This window comes from Vanellus vanellus (assembly GCF_965231255.1).
Source record: "Vanellus vanellus genome assembly, chromosome: 5".
Classification (NCBI taxonomy): Eukaryota; Metazoa; Chordata; class Aves; order Charadriiformes; family Charadriidae; genus Vanellus; species Vanellus vanellus.
The window spans coordinates 42,936,934-42,960,810 of NC_138910.1; the positions used below are offsets into that span (position 1 = coordinate 42,936,934).

General features: G+C 51.1%; 1 protein-coding gene across 1 annotated transcript; it reads left to right on the plus strand.

Moving 5' to 3' along the window:
- Positions 1–3,606: 3,606 nt before the first annotated feature.
- On the plus strand, positions 3,607–16,543 carry ASB18 (ankyrin repeat and SOCS box containing 18; the record flags this gene model as incomplete). The annotated part of the gene is given in 6 exon segments (XM_082484647.1): positions 3,607–3,660; positions 3,662–3,917; positions 4,832–5,099; positions 13,966–14,464; positions 15,133–15,246; positions 16,131–16,543. Coding segments are annotated over 6 exon segments (1,377 nt in total). The 3' UTR covers positions 16,317–16,543.
- Between the last annotated feature and the right edge of the window lie 7,334 nt (positions 16,544–23,877).

Sequence of the window (23,877 nt, forward strand, 5' to 3'; positions counted from 1 at the left end):
CCCTCGCTCAGCCATCAGCCACATAACTGGGCAGCGCTGTCACATGGAGGGAGGGGGGCAGCGCTGGAAATATAAACGTGGGGATGTTTCAGTGACAGGTTGGCTGTTTGCAAGGTGGCACCTGGCTCCGAGAGAGGAGATTAAACCTCCAACCCTGCGCTGCCCGGCCAGGGATAGTGCCCTGGCGGGGCGAGCAAGCATCACCCAGGAGAGTCGCCCTCACGCCGCCGTCCCTCCAAGGTAGGCTTGGGCAGCCGGTGGTTTATCTTGCAGCGTGGTGGTCTCGCCATTCTGCCTGCCCACCTCCTGCTCCCCTGGCTGTGGGCACAGCATCCCCTCCCCACGGCCGCGGGGCGACGAGGGGGGCACAGCCATTGCCCCATCCCAGGGAGTTCCACCACTCAGCCGGCTCATTTTAATTATTTTGGGGGGTAAAGGGGGGTGCAAGCTTTAAATCAGTCAGACATTGCCATCCGTGCTTGAGAGCAGCTGGAGGAGGCAGTGCCGCGGGCTGCCAGCCCTCAGGCTCCTTCACCGCACTGGAAACTTTCCTGGGAAAAAAAAAAATAATACGATTCCCTGCTGCCAGAGGGCAGCTGTAAATCACAGCGGTGACACCAGGAGCTCTCAGCACGGGCACATCTGGACTCGACGGATTTTTTAAGGCAGGCTTATGGTTGTTTTTAACTGGCAGGGCAAGTTATTACGGGCTGAAATCTCCCTGGTGCGAGGACTAAGTTGTTATGAGGCAGCTTAACTCAGGGAACAAGCTCGCACTGAAGTAATTTTGCTTCTGTGTATCATGCTCTTTCATGTGCCAGGAATGAGTTTTCCTCATAATGTGAAGCCAACACAGACAATTTAAGTCATTATTAATAGATACACTTGATCTGAGGAAGTAAAATGCTTAATGTTTTGTTAAATGAGGTGTACTCTGCAAACATTCGTATGCAGGGAGAAGGTTAAGATGCTACCCCCGCGTTAGAGATTAATGAGTGCAAGGTTACTGCTAATGAAGTGCTCATCATCACCAATGTTTGGGGTCCTGGTCTGTGTAGGAACACCTCTACTGAAGTAAGGACGCGTAAGGATGATCCCAGGTTTAATTGGTTGCAGGATCAGTCCCTCGAATCCTCAGGGTCTCGAGGCGCAGGGACCAGGATGCTGGGAGGACAGGTGATGTGACCAAGGCCATGCAGCACAGCAGTGGCAGAGCAGAGGGTAGGGCTGTGGGGTCCCAGCCTTCCTCCAGTGCCCAAAATCGCTGCCCAAAGGTGACAGATAGTTTATAAGCAGTCAAACCCCCCTGTTTTCCTTCTAAACCCAACCAGGGACTTCTCCCACTCTCCTGGCCAGCCCCAGGATGCTCCACAGGTGTCCTGGCTGCCAGCTCCTCTCTGCAGTAAATCACTCCTGCCTGTATGACAGCGTTTCCCTTAAAAACACAGGAATATTGCTTCATCCTGACATCGCTCTCCACTCATCGGTGGAAAAAGCACTTGAGTTGGCTGGCAGGAGCTCAGGCATTTCTATGTGCCACTCAGCTACAAGAGGACTTTTTCTTCCTACTCTTGCTGGCCGTGGCTATTTTTAACCCCCTCTGACAGTGATGCTGTTAATCCTGTCATTACCGTGACCCACAAAGTGAGTGTTATATGCAAATAGACACTGATTAAAAGGCTCATGAGAAGGGGTCACAGGGTATTTCAACACACACTCAACAGCAGTTTAATGCCAGACACACACACACACCCACACACACACAACTCACACCCCTTGCAAAATCAGCCCGCGTCTGACCGAGGTGGTCTAGACTCCCTGCTAAATATACCCGGCTGCCAGCATGGGAGGTGTCCTGTGCTGCAGGAAAGCGATCCCCTCGGAGTGTGAGCGAGGGCACGTGAAGGCAAGCTTCCTCCACGCCACCGCAAAAGTATTTCAGCATTGCTAACGAGCGGAGAGGGAAAGTGAGCCAGAGCTGAGAAAACACGACCCAGGACAAGTCCCTGGGGAAAATAATCCCAGTATGTGCCACTCCCTGGGTCTCCAAACCTTCTCCTGCACCAGCTAAGGGACCCCAGGGGATAACGAGGCTATTTTTCATACCAGAACAATGCTTTTAGGAGGTAGTTCAGTTGATACCAGAAGGGTGAAGGGGCACAGAAAAGCTGGAGTAGCAGAATAGCAACAAGTGGTAAAAGAAGAGAGAAAGGCAATGGTATTTGGAGGGTCAAACCAACTGAGCAGTTGTGGACAGACAGACAGCTAGGAAGACCAACCTTGAGTTCAGGGGGAGAAAGAAAATGGGAAAGACCACATAGGTTGACCTCAAATTAGCTCCCACTGCAGCTGCTTGTGAACAGGGACCTCAAGACAGAGGGTCCTTTATATAAGGGATTAATTTAAACAAAGACTCCAAGTCAGAGCCCCCCATCCGAGCATGACCCCATCCTGGATGGACATACTGTGGGGTTTTTGTGGATCCATGCTCTTCCCATGGTCTCCAGCGCCAGGCAGCTGGATGTCACCGCAGCCGTGCTGAGGAAACCCACACAGAAACCTCGGATGGCTCTTGCAATACAGATTTGTTGGCACAAGGATGCTCGTGGTCACCTGCAGGAGCCCAGCAAGGTCCTGACTTGCAGGGCACTACGGAGAAGGTCCCAAACATTTCTTCCAGCCCCAGGTTGACTCCACATGGAGGGAATCATGAAGCATTTCAGAAATCCCTCCATGTCTGGTTGCTTTGATATAGTTTAACATCTTCCCAAGATCTGCTTTGATCATGTTTATTCCCCAGTGAGGGGGGGTGGGAGGGCTGGCAGGCAGGAGGGAAGAGGGTTGTGTCACCCAGAGCCTCAGGCTGGTGGCAAAGCCACCGAGTCACAAGATGATGAGGTCTATTCTCGAGATGATGAGGTCTATTCTCGTCCCTGCTACAGACTTCTCCCGTGACCTTGAGGAAAGGAGCCACAAGCCCCGGGGCAGTGTGAGCCAGGAATGCTCCACTGGCATCCCTTTCTGTGCTTAAATGGCAGCAGAGGCTGGGTCCTTTCTCTCTCCTATACAAGGCATCAATGGGGAGAGCGGCTTCACCTGCCAAAGCCCCAGGATGTTTTGTACCTCACTGGCCTTTGCCAAGTGCTTTGCATCCCTGCAGGGACGTGCCAGCATGCCAGTCTGCATCGTGTGGCCATGAATGTGATGCCCAGATTTTTCCATATAGCAGCCACAAGACTGGAAACGGGTATGAGTGCCTTGAAGAAAAAAAACTATGTTAGGCAGAGGGAAAAAAAAACACTTTCTCAGAGCACACAAATAACATTATATGGGGTTAGGCAGACAGGAGCTGACTACATTTCTTTTTTTTTTTTTACCCCGTAAATGCTAGGCAGTCTTTTCCTCCCAGCCTAAACACCCATGTCCCAAGCTGCTGTCTGCAATTAAACCGGCAATTTAATCCAAGAGGTGCTGCCACAACACAGCCCAGTGACCGTTTGACCCTCATTGTATCGTGCGCCTGTTATCATCTGACCCCGCCGGAGTTATAAATACAACAACAATAGAGCCTTAACTGGATTATAATTAGACAATGAGCCCAGGAGGATGGAAACAATGAACTATAAAAGCCCGTCTATCCTCCCAGCTAGGACCTACACACACGGGAAGCACTGGAATGGGCGAGTTACCGGGACCTGTAACAGAAAAGCTACAGATTTCCCCCAAATTGGATTCAGAGCATCCTCTAACGGCTCACGCTCCCGCCACCAGGTATTACACAGCCTTGGTCACAGGAGACCTGAGAAGCCTCGAGGTCCTGACTGACCGATACTATCAAGATGTCAACCTGTTTTTTGAGATCAATAAAAACGAGCTGGAGTGGCAGGTGAAAAGCCAAGCATCTTATGGACTCTCAGGTACTTTTCCTTTGAAGGCCAGTCCAGGAAAAAAAAAAAAAAAAAAAAAACACATGTATTTACTAACCCTAAATAGGAGAGGTGCAGTGCATTTAAGTGCCTAACGCTGCTTTTTATAGAGGCTGTTCCGAGGTGGCTGGTTTCTGGTTAGCTGACTATGCCCTGCAGTCCTAGCCATAAATATTCAGCACTTTCTTTTATTTTCTTCTCTTCTGCACATACTAACCCACTGGAGGGGTAGGGAAGTGTAAAAAGTGCGTGTCCACATCATTTTTCCAGATTGGGATGGGGGACTCCGTGACTTAGGCATGCTTGCAAGAGGGCTCACAGCCCAAATTCCCCATGCAGGGGCTCAGAAAGAGCAGCCTGGTCCCACCTGGCAAAAATAAGATGTTCCCAGGGTAGTGGTACCTGGTTCCTCCTGACCCCAGATGATCCCCGTGGTCCCCGATGCTCACCAGGTGCTGTGCATCTACAGATAGTCCCAGAGCTGCCGGGAAATGTCCTTTACTTTGCTCCAGCCAAATCCAAACCTAACACTTCCCATGTTCAGCCTGGTGCAGATGGGGAATTCGTGAGCCACCTTTTGGCTCCTGCCAGCAAGGTCTTGCACGCAGGGTCTCCTGTGCAGCTGGTTGTGGGCAGGGTATTGGTTTACCTGGCTCGTGCCATACGAAATCCTGCTCCTGAATGTGCGCACACAGAGGGAGTTTTGCTTCCCCTCTTGCCGACAGCACTCAGAGCAGCCACCAACCGTAACCAGGCTCTTTGAAATACCCAAACCTGCCAGGGAGCTAAAAGGAAAACGGAAAAAGCAGTGTCTTGATCCGGTTTGTTCACAAGGCTGGTGCACAGGGGACGGGAACCCAGTGGGCCAGTCCCAGGCATCAGCCCCTCTCCCTCCCCCCCCGCAGGGCTGTGGTCGCTGGAGTACAAGCAGGAGCTGACCACCCCGCTGTGCCTCGCCGCCCGCTGGGGTCACAGCGCCTGCCTGCGCCATCTCCTCCGCCGACGGGCCGACCCTGACCCGGCACCGGGAGGGCGCGGGCCCCTGCACGAAGCCTGCCTGGGGGGGCACACCGACTGCGTCGAGCTGCTGCTGGAGCACAGGGCTGATCCCAACCTGCGGAGCGACGAGGGCCTGGCCCCGCTGCACCTCTGCACCACCCAAGACTCCCTGGGGTAAGGAGAGGGTCCCCCATCGGCATCCCCCCACGGACAGCCTCGCTGCACATCCCCTGCACGCAGGTGCCCGCACTTCTGCCTTTGTGGGGTGCAAAAAAAGACACCATGATCCCTGGCAAGGCTTCCCACGTGCTCCTACATCTCCCGGCTCTATCAGCTGCTGCGGCACACTCAGCATAGACAAAAAGAAATATTTTGGTCCCAGGCACATTGCACAGCCCAAGTCTCCTTTTCGTGGACAGGAGCAGCCCAGCCCAGTGCCACATGCTTTTCCTTCCTCCCCTTTTCTGATGACTTCTCCTTAAGTCGCTATGTCCCACATCCCAGGTCCAGCACGCTTTCCCCCAGGAGATGCTCAGGATGGGTCCAGTCATGCAACACACAGGTCACCCCAACCTCCTGCACTCCTCAGCCCATGCCGACCCCATCTGCAAGGGATGTCAGTGCTGATCAGGGCTCCCTCTCCTCCTAAAATCCCAGACCGGGGGCCATAATGAAGGGATGAGGTCTGCGGGATGGGAAGCGATCCTCGCACCTCCTTTCCCCAACACAAGCCACATATGGGTCCACCTTGGTTTGTAGTTGGAGCTAAGGCTCAGCCAGGTGTGTCTGCTCCCTTCTCACCCTGGATCAGCATCACACAGAGATGAGCATAAACATTGCCTTGAAAAATAAGTTTTTCATGCATACAACTATGTCTCAGTAGGACTTTAAGTGCCTGAATCATTGGACACAAAGAATCAGGTTTTTGGTGTTTGGGTTTGGGGTTTGGTTGGTTGGTTGGTTGGTTTTGTGGGGGTTTTTGGTTGGGTTTTGGGTTTGGGTTTGGGGTTGTTGGTTTGTTTTTTTTTTCATAAAAGCTCACCTCCTTGATGTCTTGGTGAAACTGCTTAGGGCTGTAGCAAATTTCATCACCTGCCAGCTTCAGTGAAAAGCCACCCGGGCTGCAATCCTCTCCCCTTTAGGCAGGTAGCAAGCTGAACTAGGAGCAGGTGGTAAAGGCAAGGTTCCCACTAAGGATCCAACGTATCATGGGCCGGGTGTCAGGGAAAGAGCACTGCAAAAGAATAGCAGGTAGAGAGGAAAAGGTTCGCAGATGTAAATATATCAAGCCCGGCTTATGAATAAGAGTCTCTGCAAGACAGCAGAAAGTCAAGTATTAATCCAAATTTGGTTCAGCCAGAAATCTAGGGTTTAATCAAAAGCATCGCTGGTGAAAAGAGGGTTGAAAGGAGAAGGATGGATAAGGGAGGATGCTACAAGCAGCCCTCATCATTAATAAGGAGCTGGTTTTAATTCCTTCACCTGAGCTCCATTTTGACCTTAAAGATTTCAGTCTCCAAACCCTAAGCCATCCTAAAAACCCCAGGGAGGTATTTTAGGCTTCACTGACTTACTCTCCCCCCCTCCATAGAGAGGGGGCACAGAAACCAACCTGGTGCATGGAGAGGACCCCGTGGCCCACAGAGGTCCAGGCGTCCTGTTTTTGGCCAAGTGTTTCTCAGCTTGGAGAAAAAATATATGTATTTTAAAAGAGAGCCATTGTCACCAATTTACATGTTATTTCCCCCAGAAGGACGGAGGGGGATGGCAGGTGAGCCAGCAAACTGCAACGCAGGGATCAGACAGACGCAATGTGGAAACAGCTGAGTTATAAGCCCTTGAATATTGGGGCTTTATAATGGAAATGCTGAGAGACCCTTAACTACGCTACCTGGCGCTATGGGGGCTTCTACAATAACTAAGCCAACTCCCTTGAAAGATCAAAAATTAATAGACATTTCAGACAGGTTTTGAGGTTTCGACCACTGCTTTTCAATCGCAAAGACTTTGCTAAAGTTAGAGACTGAGGAGGTCAAGCTTTAGGTAACACAAACATTTCCTCTTTGATTAGGGGGAGACTACTTTACCTTGCTTTTTTTTTATTATTTTTTTTTTATTGAGTAGTAGATTTTAGGTCATCCTTAATTTTTTACTGACAATAAAGAGCAGGTCATTGACCTACATAGAGAGCTATTTTATTTTTCTCCCTCTCGATAACAATGGCCAGAACACCTATGTGCTGGGTTCTTCTGTATTCCTATATACTCGGCAATTCACCATGGGGGCAGGACTTAAAACCTTTGAGCCTCTCAGTGACTGGGATAAAAAAAAATTATCTGGGCTTCCTTCCAGCCATTTGAGCTTCAGAATCCATGAGATTTCAACAAAAAGGATATCAGAGCTTTAATCTAGGAGCTTTTTGAAGAGATGGGAAAAAAAAAGTTCCAGTAAAGTTCAGTCTTACCTTCTTCACTTTAGGAGCTGTTCATGCCAACGTCGGCCTATTTAGTAGAGTTCCTCTCCTTGACCTCTTTTTTACAGCAGAGATAATTAACATGGTGGGGTAAGATGAGTCTCTAAATTCACTGCACTCTCTCCCTGGCGCTCTCCTGTTTCCCTCTTAAAGCTGGGATGATTAAAGGAGTCTGCCTTTATTGGCACCCCGAAAAAAAATAAAATAAAAATAATTGAGGGGGAGAGGAAGAGTTTCAACTCTCCCGGCGGTGCCGGGGGGGAAGAGCAAGCGTGGGGCGGTGGGAAGGCGCATCGCAGGGATGCAGGATGTAGCCCTCGCCTCCCATTGTGGTACCCGCAGCAGAAGGGATGGTGGATGCTACCACATTTGTAGAGTCCTCCTTCAGATCTGCAAGGCAGAAAAAGCTCTCTGAAGACGCCAGGTTTCCTGTGCAACCAGGGAGAGCCTACCTGGAGCGAAATCCCCCAGGGCTTGCCTTCTCCAGCCTTCCGTGTAGGGAAGAGGGTTTAGTCAAGCTAAGGGATGAGAAAAGACGATGTCGCCCCTGCCTCTGTGCAACTCGGGCTTATGGCTGAGTGATGCCCTTGTGTTCACTTCTTCAAGCTTCCTCTGCACCCTGGGAGCTGAAACCAGGGTTGTCTTCTGGTTGCCACCCTCCAGCTCTGAGGCATGGGAGATAAACGGTGAGATGATTCAATGCAGGAGGAGACTCGGTGTCCAAGGGGCTCTGTGCAAGAAATGCTGAGGTAGGGAGCGAGTACAAGAGCAGCCAGCTGGGGCAGACAGGACAGGTTTTGCTTAGGGAGTGTTAGATGAGGATAGCTCATCATGGGAGGAATTAGCAGAAAACAGGAGCAAAGCAGGAAGGCAGGTACCTAAAAAGGCAACGCTACCAAGATAGCAAGGCTCCCATATGCCAGGGAGGTGGGCATTAACTCACCATTGGTGGATCCAGCCCCGTGGCACCCTCCGGCTATTCCAGCATCGGCCCGGACACGCTGTCCTTTTGGCTGCGGGAAGGAAGCATTACTACAAATAAAAAAGACCATGGATTTTAAAAGCCAGCATTTAGCATCATCTAGTGCTAAACCTCATCCTCCACTCCGCTTAGTGGTGCTAAAATACAAAACTCGGAGCATTTGGAGCCATTTTTTTGGAAACTCATCCCCCCTTCCAAGGCAGACCAGCTCCTTAATGGGTCCTGAGCAAGAAATAAAGAGCCCAAAAGCAGACACAGAGCACAACCCAAGGCCTGACCCTGCTCTTTGGGGAAGCTGCTCCCCAAGTTGGTGTGCCAAATGAGGGCTCATAGAGCTGTGTATTCACAGGTCACAAAGTTTTGGCAAAGAGACGGTGCAGAGAGTGATGCTCCTGGGCTGGCATTCACCCTGAGGTGACAGAGTGGTCCCCACACCAGCACGACCAGCCCCGCCACAACAAGCCCTCAGCACCGGCACTGCCATGGTTCACCAGTGAGGTTGTGGTGCCCGAAAAGATTTTCATCTTTTAAAGAAAAGCAGACTTCCTTTCTCCTTCTTTTAGGAGATTAATAAGAACAATCCTTGCATTCAGAGCCAGGCTTGTGGAAAGCTGTTTTTCCGAGTGGGATCAATCCTGCAATAAATCACAAACAGATTGGAATATGGTCACTTGGATACCATGAAAAACAACCAAGCGAAGGATGGGAAAGCCTCACTCCAGCCCCAGGCAGGGGGGGTAAAAAAACAAAGAGGAGATTTTTCCTTAAGAAAACTGAGGGCCTGAACAGGATTTTGGGACAGGAATTTTCCTCCAGTCTCCACTGCCCCAACCTCCTGCTCCTCCTGCTGGTTATTCATCGCATGCCATTTCAAACTAAATCCCACTTTCCCAGCTTTCCCAGCCTGGGCATTTTTCATCCCAAACTGAGCAGCATCCCACTGGGATGCTGGGAGCCATGGCCAGCGGGAACTGTCCTGGCCATGAGAGAAGGCAGAGGAGGGTGATGAGCACGTCCTGACCAGCATAGCACTGACGTCTGGCCCGACTCTATTGTTTGGTGAAGAAGAAAATTAAAACTCAAATCACTTTATCCTGTTTATTTGAGCCAGGACCCCAGTGCACGGTGAACCTGTAGTACTAACACCACTTATCACAAATTAGTGTGACTTTGACCTAATGAGAGACTTGCCCAAGCAAGGAGGCATTCAGGTGTGTTGCCCATCACCCACAAATGAGTGAGGAAGAGTTTGGAAGTGAGGTTAAACTAGTCAAAATTAGGCTTAGCTGTGCACTAGGGTGGCTCTTTGAGGGCTTGCTCCATGGGTATCACCGCCACCAGTGAGCTGCTTGGCCAGGTCAATGGTACCAGGCTGGATGGAAAAAAAAATGGTTTGCTTTGCCACCCTGTGTCTGAATTTCTGCTGTACTAAACCTATGGCTTCTTGCAATATTCCCAGAAAATTGGAGAGAGGCCCTCAAAAAGTAGCAAGCGTTAGCTGACCCTTATTTAATGGAATTTTTGTCTAAACTGATGGTGAACAACAGGGTGTTAATAAAAAACCTAGAAGCCAGAAATACTGGCAAATTTTTAGAGCATGTGAGTTCATCGGCAGAGATTAGAAGCTAAAATAAGAGCATATAGCCAGAAAATATGAGTGGCATCTACCCAGCACCTGCTGATGTCCCGTACATCCAAACAGGAGGCACGTGCTCCTCACAGGGGCCCACCATTTCCATTAATGGGAGGAGATCACCCCTTATTTATAGTTCCTCACTAACATTCCCTCTTTGCCAGGGAGGAGTATCCAGGGGGAAAATTCAATATAAACCGACTTGGGTTTCTTCCAACAAGTTAGCCATTGAACTTGATAATGAACAAAAAATACCCTTCAGCATCTGAGAAGGGTGGTGTTTCCACCCTGGTATCTCTAGAAGAATATTTGGGATGTCTAGCAGGAGGCCAAGAGAAATTGAACTCCCTGTATTGAACTCCCATCCCACTCTCAGTAAGGGAAAGCCCCACGGCAGAGCGAAGATGCTGGGCTGGAGGGGCTGGGCACGGCTTTTGGCTTTGCCAGACAGCCCATGATGTACCACCCCTTACCTGGAAATAAAGGGCAGGGGAATATTCCCTCTCTCTTGCCTATACAGATGTAAACCTTCAGCCTGGGCTCTCTCAATATACAGTGCTTGCCAAAACCGGTGCAGTGCTTGTGCTCAGGGTCTCTAGACACAGCCACCTCCTTGCCTGGGAAGGAGCAGAGATGCTTTAAACGTGATCTATAAAAAGAAGAACAAAAGGGATTTTTCTCCTGGACTAGGCTGCTGCATGTTTTGCAACCAAGTGAGAAATATATTTTTTTCCATTTTTCCCTGCAGAACCATCCCTTGGTTTGTTCCGAATACATTATTTTAGGGTGCCAGAGCTGTGACGTTAGGATTAAGCTAAATACGGACAGGTCCCAACACAGTCATTATAATTAGGGCTACAAATTCCCTGCTGTCAAGGATGGACAAGACTGGTAAACATGACCAAGTCACAGTGTGATTTGCTCCAGCAACAGACCCTCTTCAACAAAGTTTTATCGACCAGCAGCAGACGGCAATCACCAAAAAAAAAAAAAAAAACTCAGCAAGACGAGCCATTGCTTGAGAAAGAGATTCAGCACGTTTTAGAGTAAAAAGGGAATTGTAAAGTAAGTAAGTGAAGATTTGGGGGCTGGAACAACCCCACACTCAATCAGCTCACCCACAACTGCATCCCCAGCAGAGACTATCTGTGGCAGATGCCTCCAGTGAGGTCCAGTGCAGGCTGGCAGCATCCAGGAGCATCAGACCTGCAAAGGCTGCAGAAACAGCCTGTCCCTACAGATTCTGCAGGATTTTTTCCTGGCAAATTCAGTCTTGATACTGTCGCAGATGAAGTAATGCACTTCACTTGAGAGAAGCAGCAACACATTTGTTGATATGAAACAGGGATTTAACAAAGTTCGACCGTAAATGTGACAATGTTTTAACAAGATTCAAGACGGCAAGGTAGACTTGGGTGAGACAGAACTGTCAGGGACACCCTCCCATTCAGTCATGAGGTTCAGAGAGGACTCCCTTGCTTTCTAAACTCCTTCTCAGAGAGGAGTCTAGGTGCTGCTGGATCCAATTCTAGTCCCAGACTTGGTCAACAGTTTATGTCTAAAGGATTATATATGCGCAATCAATCCTTTCTATCACTTCGCTAAGATTTCAAAGTTTAGCATGCTATTAGTCATTTACTGAGGATCTGTTGTGGCAAGGAATCTGAATCTCGAGGAGTAACCTTGAGCAGCATCCCTACTCAAAAGGAGATCCTGGCGTGCAGCCCGCTGCCACACAGGAGAGCTCAAAGGGCTCCTGGGCTGTTCACTATTTATGGGGGTAAGATGATTGACCTATAGTCATATTTGCATATTGACCACAGTACCAGGATTGCTAAGGTTAACCCTTGGCTACTGCGTTGCTGTCTGTCTCCCTGATACCACATTGAGCCAGGCGCAGGCATCACAACTACACATACCCATTATGACCACCACGGGTAGTTATCGCTTGGGCAGGGTTACGGGAGATAAAGGTCAGGGTGGTGCCTGGGGGGGAGCACACCATCACAGACACACATGGGAAAAGCAGTCCAAGGAGATATTTGCAGATCCCGCACCACCCAAGGACAGTGAATGTCTCACCAGCTCCTATCAAATCTTGGGGGAGGTGATACTGCAGGTCCAGAAAGATTCAAGCAGATTGCCGTTATTACTATTTCCCTATTATTGTTTTCCCCACATATGTTAGCAGTCTTTGGGGCTAGGAAAAACCAGCAATGCCCTGGCACCATCCTTCCTCCCTGGGGCTCCTCTTCTTCCCCATCCTTCCTGCTGAAGGGGTCAGGCTGTGACTCTGTTCCCCCACAGCTCCCCCTCATTTTGCTTCTGTATTAGCCCAGAACCTCTCTTAGGGCTCTGGGTGATACCAGAGCTGAAAGAAAAGCTAATAAAATGGGGGTGGAGGGGTGGGTTAAAGGTTGATACATCTCCCTAGACTCCAGCCAGCCATTGCTAAGGCTTCCTGAAGGACCGTTCTTCCCACCCCCCTGGCAGCATCTCTTAGGAAACACAAGCTCGCCATCTTCTCAAGGTCTCTCTTGAATGGCATGTGGGTCTGTCCCCCCCTCCACCGCCCCCCCCCCAAAAAAAAAAATAACTCCTCCATGCCACAGCAGTGAGCTCAGCCCCATGTGCTAAACCAGCTGCTGACAGTCCTGCCCGGGCAGTGACATTGAGCCACGCTGGCCCCGGCAGCTCCCGGCAGGAGATGGAGCAGTCACTTTGATTCATTTAGACTGGCTGATCACATCCGTTTACTCACATACACACCAAAAAAAAAAAAAAAAAAAAGCCATCAGGGTATACCAGGCATCTTTAACCCCCATCCGTTGTCAGAAGGATGCAGGTGAAAAGCTCTGATGTGAACCAGTGTTCCTGCTCCACAGTAGCCACAACCCCTCTACCCCTCTTTGCAACCATGCATGGTGATGTCAGAAGGAAGAAGAGATGAGAGCAGTGATTTGGGATGGGAAGGATTGCTTACCTTACCTATTTATTCCTCCAGCTGCCACTCCATCGTCAATGGGTGCCAAACAAGCCAGCAAAACTCATTTCCGCAGACTTTAACCATCTGCAAATGTGTTTCTTTTCAGGACAGGTAGAAAACACAATCCTTTAGTCTTCTCTGGGGTGTAAGCCCAACACAGGCGTTCCTTAATGGGAGAAGAGGAATCAATTTTTTATAGCCAAGCAAACCCACACCAAGCTCCTCTGCTGCACAGAGGCACTACCGAAGGTTTCCCTCCATGTCAGCTCAGTCCCAGCACGGATTAAGGTGGCTTAGAATGCTTTCAGCTGAGAAGCTCTGTGGATGTCAGCCAAGGGATGGGATTGCATAGATCATCTCCATAACACCCCAGGGCCGTGTCCGTGCTGGAAAATGAAACTGTAGCTGAACGATTGATGCCATGAAAGGGCCCCATCACCCTAAGATCGATGGCACGAAGGGGCCCATCACCCTATATGTCCCGTCATGGCTAGATGCATCCCGCAACCCTCACTGGCCAGGAAAGGTCCAGAAGGCATGGCTAACTGCAGGCACCTCTCCCAGTGCTGCCCAACAATTGGTACAGCTGGGACAAGGATCACCATTCCCTGGTGGGTTTAGGATGGTGGTGCCCTGGTGGGTTAAGGATGGTGAAGGTGGTCAACGATGGTCAAGGTAGTCAAGGATGGACAGGGATGGCCATTCATGAATGAGACATTGCCCAAACCACCATCACCACTGCTGCCATGGTGGGCACCAGGGCACAGAGTCACCCTTCCCAGCCTCTACTGCTCCCTCCCAAAATCCTTAAGTGCCATAAATCCCATGGGAGCCCAGCTCCAGCCTGATGCTCGCCTTCACCCCACTTGGCCTCCCACACCATCGTGCCCCATGGCCCCCACTCCAGCCCTTGCCCGCAAAACCCATCTGGGTGGTGCACTTCCCAGCCTCACCATCTCTTTGCAGATGTGCCAAGCTCCTGCTGAGACACGGGGCCACCGTTGACCTGCCCAGCGAGGATGGGGGGGAGACGGCACTGCACATGGCAGCCAGGCACTGCCTCTGTGACCATGCCCGTCTCTACCTGCGACACGGGGCACGTGTCGACGCGCACAGCACACGGGAGGAAACAGCCCTCAGCATCCTCTGTGGGCAGGCGCCGGGCACTGGTGAGGGCTGCCTGCAGTTTTGCCGGCTGCTGGCTGCCCACGGTGCCGACATCGATGCCCGGGATGAGACGCGGAGAAGCCCCTTGCACAAGGCGTGCGGAGCTGCCAATGCCAACCTGGCGTGCTTCCTCCTGCGGCGCGGGGCAGACGTCAACGCCATCGACTACAATGGCATCTCCCCACTGGGCTGCGCACTGCAGAGCGCTGCCTTCAAGAGGGAGCTGCAACCCCACCTCACCGTCCAGCTGCTGCTTAACCATGGCTCCCAGAAGATATGGCCTCCCGCCTTCGTCAAGGTACTGACCCCAAAACAGCCCCTGCGCATCCCCTCGCACCTAGGATTTTGCAATTGGGGTTGGGGTGCTTTGAAAAATAAAAACCTGGGGGGTTGGGAGGGTTTGGGAGAGCTTCTCAATCTGGGCAGGGAGAGGGGACCATGGCATCAGGGTTGGTGATGCTGTTGGGAATGACAGAAATGAAAACACCCATGCGGGGTGGCAGTGGGGAAAACCAGGCAGGGCGAAGGGCAGGATGGAGCCAGCATGGGTATAGGGGACCAGCAAGGAGGACTTTTTCCTGCCTGGGGATGTCAGAGACAGGCTTGGTACATCAGCCATCAGTGCAGCCGCCTTATGGCTCTGCGTTTCATTGATTTTACATCAAACAATAAAGAAAATATTATCCTGGCTTATCACGCACAAGCCAAAAATTTAAATAAGAAGCAAGGGCCGCATCCAGAGGAGGAGGTGCCACAGCAAGGCAGGTCTTCCTACTGCTTCACAGATGGAGAAAGATCTCCAAAGCATGCCAGGACAAACCCTACACCTGCCTCATACCAACATGGGACCATCCCAGCCTGGACTGCGGTGGGGTGGGAAAAGCCTCAGCTGCAGCACATGGATGGATGCTCTGCCCCTCTGGGACATGCATCTCTGTCTCAACCCCCTCTGCTGCCCACAACTAGGTGCTGAAGTCCTGCGCAGCCGTGCCAGAGATCATTGAACTCCTCTTCAATTCCTACTCACAAATCCATGTCTCTGAGAAGTGGGCCGAGGCTGTGCCGGAGGAAGTGTTTCAGGTGAGATGACACAGGCAGTTTGGCAGGAATGGCTGAACCCTCAGGAGGGTGTTTTACCCACTGAGCCTTTTTTCCCCCCATCCAGACTTCCCCTGGCGGGATGAGAGTGTGTGTAGGGGGAGAAACGGAATAGTCTTCAGAGTGCCACCGCACACCCGATTCATCTCAGCAGCTTTGCATCCCTTTAGCTCCATCAACACCGAACACCCCATTCCTGCCCCTGGCCCGCAATCCCAGCATCTGGAAGCAACCCTGGAGCCAGAGCACTGCCCGGCAGGAGCCCACACCACTAATTTTGGTTTTAAAAACTTGTCTGCAGCTGTGCAACAGGTACAGCTGACCTGCTCTTGAATGATCTCGGAGGGCTGCCTTGCCCTCCCCTGCAGGTCTTCAGTTAGCGTGGCTGCAGGGAGGATGGATGCCAAAATGCAAATAAAGCCTCTCCAGCACGTCCTAGGGGATGGGAGAAATTATTTTTATTCCCAGCTAGGGAAAGGCTGAGGCTGCACAGAGCGATTCTGCTTTGTTTCCCCGTCTTAGAAACAAGCAGGTCTCTTCTACATCAGCTCTAAGGCTTTCTGCAGGGATGCTGCTGCCACTGGACATGAAAGCATCGTCCCCAAATGTGGTCTGCGGCGAGGCTGGGCTTCTTCACATGTGCTTCCACAGGAGAATTCCTCATCCAGCCTTTGCTAGCAGGAGCCGCGATTGCACACGGATTCCTAACCCACAGGCAAACATCACCAATGGGTTTCTTACCTCCTCCCCTTAGATATTTATCTCAAAAGTATCTCTGGCTTGTTTCATTTAATCAGGAGAAAAATAAATAAACCCAACTCATGCTCATGGTTTTTTTTTTTCTCTCTCCCCCTCTCCCTTTGCAGCAGCACCAGCTATTCTATGAGTCCTTTTTCCGGCTGGCGGGCACAGTCCGGTCCCTGCAACATTTATGCCGCTCCACCATTCGGAAAAAGTTTGGCAGCAAATGCCACTGCCTTATCCCCTTGCTGCCTGTGCCCAAGCCTTTGCACGATTACCTGCTGCTGGAGCCCGAAGGAGTCGTGCTTTGAAGGGCCGAGAGGAGCCGACCGAGGTCTGCCATCCAGCCTTCCCTTACCTCGCCGTCCCTCGGTGTAGCGCAGCAGCATCCATTTCTGTCAGCTGAGCAAAAGGAGCGCCGGTTTTCATGATAGATGGTTGTTTTTCAGGGATTTATAACGTAACTAAAATGTGCTTTCGGCTGTAACTTTGTATAGATTTTTTTCTAATTGTGTTTTAAATAGATTATAAAGAGTAATAAAATGATTAGTAGCTGTTACAAGCATGCTGCAGATATGAATAATATTCATTATAAAGGATCTCTACAAAGCAGCGGGGTTCCTCAGGTGTGCAAAGGCAAGCACACAGGATGACTAAAATCAGCCCACCTGGGCACCAAATCCCTTTGGATAGATCTCCCCCATGAGTGGCACAAGCAGAATTGGGGCCAGGGGTGCATCCTGGAAGCTACTAGCAGTATGCAATATCCAGTGACATTAATATAGGCTGTAAAATAGACCAAAAATCTGGTTTTTTTTATGTAGAAGCCACCAAGAAAGAGCTGGTTACTCCACGCAGGACTAGGCAGGGAGGACAAGATGGGGGGGGGGGGGGTGAAAGGACACAGCTTCCTATTTCTCCTGGCTCCCCATGGTCCAAGGGGTGCACCAGCACCTCCTGTACCCATCGCTACTCCCAGGCTGGCACGTGAAGGGGCTGGAAAGGCTGGTGGCAACACAGAGTGAAGGTGTTTGGGCTTTCATTTCGCACATTGACTTGGCAAAAGGTACGAGGACGAGCAAGGATTTGTTTTCCCAGACCCTCTGGCTCCCCAAATTAATTTTAGTTGAACCAAAGCAAGCGTGTTCACATACCCCTTGGAAGAACAGCTGTCCTTATGCTAGCAGCTCTGCCACAGCACTCGCCAAATTGTTCCACTGCTTAATTACACTCACTATTTTAAAATGTTAATATAAATAAATCAACCTTTTTTGCATGTTTGACTGGACTTTGCACCAGCACCCAGCACTATTGCAGGTTATGCAGTTGATGTGCACAGGATGCAGGCAGCACCCCTGGCTCCCAGAGCCTGTGCCCATGGAGCAGGGAGAGTGGAAATGGGAGGGAAAGGAAATTTCCACTTCCCAGCTTCCACCTGCTGCTTCCACAGCTTCCCTTGCCCTTTAAGTTGTATACAGCTATTCAAGGGCATTGCCAAGCCCCCTGTGTTCCCCATCTTTGGTGCCTGAGCCCTGTCCCACATGGGAGTGCCCCACGGCAAAGCCCCACGCCAAATCTTTGCGACACCTTGAGACCTGGCACTTCGTGACTTTAGTGGCTGTTTTCCTTTACGGTTTGTTTCAGTGGTCAGAGCAGGAGGGGAATTGAAGGGGATTTAGGGAAAACGTCCTGGCTGAGCTGCTGTGTGTTTGAACCAGCCAAATCTAAATTTTGGTGCCTCTAATGAGTCTTTCATCTTTTGTGTGGTCCCCGAGCTGGAAGAATGACATGTTTTACATCTGTATTGGGCGAGTTTGCATGGAGATAGAGTCCCACCAGGTGATCGCATCCTCCCCCAAATCCATGACCTCGGCTCGCCGTCCTGCCGCTACTGTTGGGGATAAAAAAAAATGCACATCAAAGAGGGGTGGGGGGAGCAGGTCTGTGCCGGGGAAGCTGGCCCACAGCCTCGCCGCGGGGCTGGGAGGGACAAAGAGGGGCGGCAGGGTGTCCGGGGAAGGATGGAAGGGCCGGGGGAGGGGGGAACCGCCGCGGACACGCGTGGGCTGCCTGCGCGGCGTTCCGCGGCCCGCAGGGGGCGCCCTGTGCACGGCCGCCGCCGCGGGGCCGTCGAGGGGAGCCGGCCCGGTACCCCCGGGATGCGGCGGGGCGCGGCGGCATCGGCTGCCCACACGAGAAGGGGCGGCGGGACAGCAAAAACACATCGGGGAAAAAAAAAAAAAAAAAAAAAAAAGGAGGGTGGATTATAAAAAAAATTACTTTTAGGGGTTTTGGATATTTTTCCCCCGGTTTAAGCCATTCTGACGGCGGCAGTGGGAGCGCAGCGGGCTCGGCTCGGGGCGGGATGATGCTCCGGGCTCCCCCGCTTGGGTTGATAAGTTTGGCGGGCGGGCAAGGGAGCATTTGGATATATATATATATATTTTATTTTTTTTCCTCCTGCCGGCGCCTTGTTTTGATGCAGATGTTATGGGAAAGGATCATTTTTATTATTTTTTTTTCCAGCAGCTAAAGACGGGAGGTCACATTAACTTATAATACGGAGACACATAAAAATGCGATTATGCCTGCTAAACAGAACACAGTAGGCTGCTAGTTAAGACAATGAGATTTCCAGGAAGCGATGCATAAATTCTTCAAAAAATGACACATTTTTCACGTTTCATTCCAATTAAATTACTGAGGCAGCTAACACAGCGCTGCGCACACCATACATTTGGGTGAAATGAAGGCTTTTCTGGTGGGTTTTTTTTGGTTTGGGTTTTTTTTTTTTGTGTAAGTGGATGTGGATGCGCGTGTTTTATGAAAGGCGGTTAATATTAAGCTGCTATTAAGGAAAAAATGTTAGAGACCTTCGCTCCTCGCCTTTTTCTTCTGGCGGGGCTGGTCCGTCTCGGTTTTCCACCCTGCAGCAATAAAACGCCGATTGTCCTGGCCGGCAGCGGCTGCAAAATAATTTCCAAATAATAGGAATTACCCGCCCTGATGCACACACGTCTCTGTTTGCAAGGAGCTGGTTAAACAGCCGGGACTGGGGAGAATTAAGGAGCCCCCCAAAAAGTCTTTGCCAACCCGTCGGGTGTTTCCCCACCCGGGGTCCCTCCGAAGCCGCCGCCGGAGCTACTGCCGCGGGCAGGATCGGGCCCTGCCCCGGGGAGGCTGCGGGGATGGGCGGGGGGTGGGGGGATGTCCCAGTGGGAAGGCGGGCTTGCTCCCCACAACCTGCTTGGTGCCTGAAAAGGGGCTCATCAGGGTGATAATCGAGCCCCGAAGTGGCCCCGGTAATGAAATAGCATTTGAATTTTTTTTTTTTTTTTTTTTTTTTTTTAAGCAGAGAGAGGCATCGCGCAGGCTGCGCTGAGGCGGGTGATCCGCAAAGCAATACAAATCAGAAATGAGATTTTTGAAGTCCTAATGAACCTGATTGCATGAACATTTATAATCCCCCATGGCTTTAAATGAAATCAGATATAATCAGGAGCTATGGGGAAAGGGAGTGTTTACAGGCAGAGATTGGGAAGTGCTGCTGTATTAGTAAAGATGCAGTTCCTTCTATTGATGTCTAAAATGATGGATAATGTGAGAATGGCAAATATACTATTTGTCTAATGGCTCTGCAATTAAATTCCCCTGTAAATGACCCATGCCTCATTTCATCCTAATCTATGGAATTTTGATTGAATTCGTCAGCTCTAATTGAAAAATACTGCACTTTAATGTCTGCACTGCAGTTTCAGGACCGCGCTGGTTTTAATGAGACGGTGCCCCTCTGACCTGGGAATATTTTAGACTTTTATTCGGGATTTTTAAACTGGCGGATTTCTCAACTATATTCCAAGAAAAGCCGTGAATGGGAGTGTGTGTGTGTGTGCGTGTGGTTTTCCAGCGCTACAGACAATCTTTCCGTACCGAAACTCCTTTAGTGCTCTTAAAATATTTGGACTCAGGTTATTTAAATACATATCAATTTAAAAGAAGAAAAAAAAAAAAAGCGTATTTCCCCTCTTCCGAACGAATTTCGGGGTGTGAACCGGGATTACCGAAGACAAATTTCTTTCTTTTTTTTTTTTTTAATCTGCACGCCGTTATTTTTACCTTTTTATCCTCCTTTTTTCTAACTCGAAAATCCCGAGCGCCTTCAAGTTTAAAAAAAAAAAAAAAAAAAAAAAAAACCGAACAACAAACAAACAAACAAACAAAAAAATCACAGGGAAAAAAAAAAAAAACACAGAGAAAAAAAATAAACGAACAAAAAAAAGCTGCACATCTGCCGTGCATGGGGTGGAAGTTGTGGGGAAAGGAAACACCACCCCCCTCCGGAGCCGCGACCGAGCCGGAGCGGCGGGGATGCTCCCGGGAAGGGGGGGGCAGCCGCCCGGCAGCCCCAGCTCCCTGCCGGAGCCGGGTTCCCAGCCTAAAATGAGTTCAAACGGGAACATGCGAAGGAGTTAATGGGATTACGCGACGAATGAGGGTTTGGTTTGGGTTTGGTTTTGTTTTTTTTTTTTTTCTCCCTGCATGGAAACCGAAGGGTGAAGCTGGAGGGGGTTTCCCGGGGTTGCAGCGGCGCCCGCGGGCATGCGTGGGGTGGTGGGTCGCATCCCGCGGTGGGCGCCCTCCCGTACGCACCCCTCCACGCACCGCCAGCACGCCCTTGCCAAGGGCCAAATCCTGCACCCCGCTTACTCCCAGCCCTTCCAGCCCCAAAACGCTGACATAAATCCACAGCCACGCACAAAACTGCCTCCCTGGCCGAGCCCTTCACTGCAGGGATGACTAGGGTATAGGATGGAGAGCCCCGGCTGCATCCTTTGTTTTGGAGTTCAGCACCCACACCTAATCATTAACCTGCATCATTAAGTACACACTGATTTTCGGGGGGTAGTTTTGCTCATGGTCTCCCCTCTTGCCCATCCCCATCCCTAAAAAAAGCACTTTAAAGGCACAATAGGGTGAGATGCTTTCGGTGACGTTTCCCATGCAATTAAAATTTCCCCAGCGAAGGCAGTGAGTCTTGCAAGAATTATCTCGCTAGGATCTCCATAAGCCTGAGTTTAAGTCGTTGGTTTTATCATCGGCTGCAAAACAAATCTGCCCCCCCCCCCCTCCCCCTCCCGCCCTCCTCGATGGCCCAGCAGCCTCAGGCACCAGCAGCAGCATGCACCCTGCTCCAAATAACCAGTCCCCCGATGCCCGGTGGGAGGATGGACACAAGCCCATGTGCCCCGTGGAAACCCGCAGCACAGCCCCCTACAAACAAGCTGGAGGTATCTTCAGCCCCCTTGGGCACCAGAGGGGGCGGGGTGGAGGGTAGTCAACCTGCTATCCCGTGTGGAGGGATGCTCTGACCTCTGCCATGCTACAGACTCAGGCCTGGAAGGGTTCAAGCACCTCCCGCTTTTCCTCTTCCTCCACAGCTCCCATGTTTCACTTTGCTCCAAAAAGCTGTACCTCCTCCCTACCCAGGTTTTGGGGAAAAGCCCGTGGTTTATTTAGCACACTCTTTCCACCCAGCCAAAAGGCCACTGGAGTCACCCCAAAATCTGCCCAGTTCAAACATGCCTCCATATATTCTGATGCTCCTTTCCTGGGAAAGGTTTTTTTTGGGGCAAAACCTGCCAGAAGCCACCTGCTCTTCAGCAGCACCGATTCTGAGGGATGCAGCATTTTCGTGCCACATTTCGAGCTGGGGCCATGCAGGACCAGGTCTGCACCTGCGCTATGATCCAGGGAGAGAAGGGCTTCTGCCCCCCCCAGCCAAGGGTGACCCTCTGAAATACTGATTTCTACTATATACTCAGATTTAGATGCCCCTGGGAAAAGCCGTGTCCCACTGGTGGTGGGGGTCCCTCCGTGGGGCATGGGGGCGGTTGGCCGGGCTCCCCTTTCTGCCCTGCCTTCCCCTCGCCTCCCTCCCGCCTGTTACACTTCCCAGGCACAATCACGCTCCGGTTGCTTCTCCAACAATCAGAGATCGACGACGTTTTTCTCCAGGAGAAAAATCAGCTAATTATGTGCCGAACAAAAAGCCTATTCTTGTCTGAAATAATACTCCCGTCTTGCAAAGGCACTTGTTTGTGGGCAAATTTTGAAGAGGGCTGACAATAAAAACAGCTGCAGGAGCTGGGTGTTGGTACACATTTCCATGCCTTGCCAGATTACCATGCCTAATTATCTCCCCTTTCCGCAATCTAACGTGGTTTCCTGAAAAGAGATGATTTCCACACACACCACTTTTCTATTTAAACGAAAGCTTTGCTTCTCCTCAAGGATTTCCAGCCTGCACTGGTTGGTTTTGGAAGGAGCGGGGATGCTGCTGATTTTGGGGGCCAGAGGGTTTAGCTCAGCTCCATCTGCTGTGGTGGGAAGGAGCGGGAGCCTTGAGGGGAGTCACAGTCTGATGATGCCTGCTGGATCACGGGGGGGGGGGGGGGAAAGGAAAAAATATTGGAGAGAAACAACCACGCATGCAGCTACGAGCATCCATGGGGGAGATCAAAACCTCGCCAGCACTGTGCTGGGAAAAATCCCGAGCTCCGCACCACCGCACATATGGTGGCCTCCGCAAGACGGAGCCGGGACATATGGAAATGAGCTGTATAAGTAAACTTTTCCCAGTCCCTTGAAGTCAGAGATGGGCCCCAAAAGTGTGTGCGCGCACACACATACCCCCCCCTCCATCCCCAGCAGCAGCTGCTGCAATGACCATCCACTCTGTCCCGGTTGCCACATCGCAGGGAAAAATTTTCTCCAGCAGATAAACAGCACTGGAGAGGGGGGAACACCAAAATCCATGCCCCAGGTGACCAAAGGGGTTTGGTACCCCTAAAAGCTGCACCGAGCCAGGGGCGGGGAGCCAGATGAAGGACTGCACCGAAGCCCAAAAGCAATAACTCCCCCCTCATCCTTTCTGCCAAGAAAAGAACGGTTTCAGATGTTGGCTGGAAATGTGGAAGGATAAACTGACCCAGATATCCGGGCATGGGGCGGGGGGCAGCCCCTGCCCCCCATTTGGAGAAGCTGCCAAGCTTCAGTGGTGGGAATTAGCAGTGAATAGATTTTTTTGGGGAGGACTGAAAGTGCTGCTTGCTGAGGGCTGGGTGGGAGGTCATGACCCCACAAGGGACAAACCTCAACAGGCACATTTTGGGGGGGTAAAAGACCCCCACTGCTTTGAGGGAGGTATCCCTTGGGACATGCAGCTGTGCTGATGCTTGAGGGACAACCCTCACCCCTTCCCTTGCCCCCATGTGCCCTCCAGGTTTTTGGGAGCCCGGAGGGCAGCTGGCTGAGATGAGTAAGATTTGGAGAACAGAGCGTGGCTGTCCCCATCCTTGGTACCCACCAGCCCAGTTGCGGCAGGGCGTCACCTTCGTCTTGGGGTGCACAGCTGCCCCAGCCTGAGAGCTGCCAGAAAACTGCTGCCCCCAGAAAATATGAGCATCAATTAGCTAGAAACAAGCATCGGGTCATTGAGAGCTTCCCAAGTGGGCAGCCCAGGCAGAAGCAGGATCTCCCGCCTACCCTCGGTTTTGAGCGAAACCACCCCCCAGCCAAAAGCTACTTTTAGTCGGGGTTTGTGCCCAAAAGCCCCCCAAAACTGAGCCCAGAGTCACAGCCAGCGCCGTTGTCCCAGGAAGGCTTCAACTTCCCAAAGGCAGGAGGGATCCCACCCCCAGCCAACCCCCCGCCTTTTTTTTTCCTTTTTTTTTTTTTTTTTTTTGCATTTAATTTTATTTTCCAAACCACTTGATCTTTGCTTGGGAACCTCCATTAATTGCCTGGGTTTGCCTCTTCGCCTGGTCCCTTTATCATTATTTATGGCCTTTGAAATTGTGTAAAGTTCCCTTG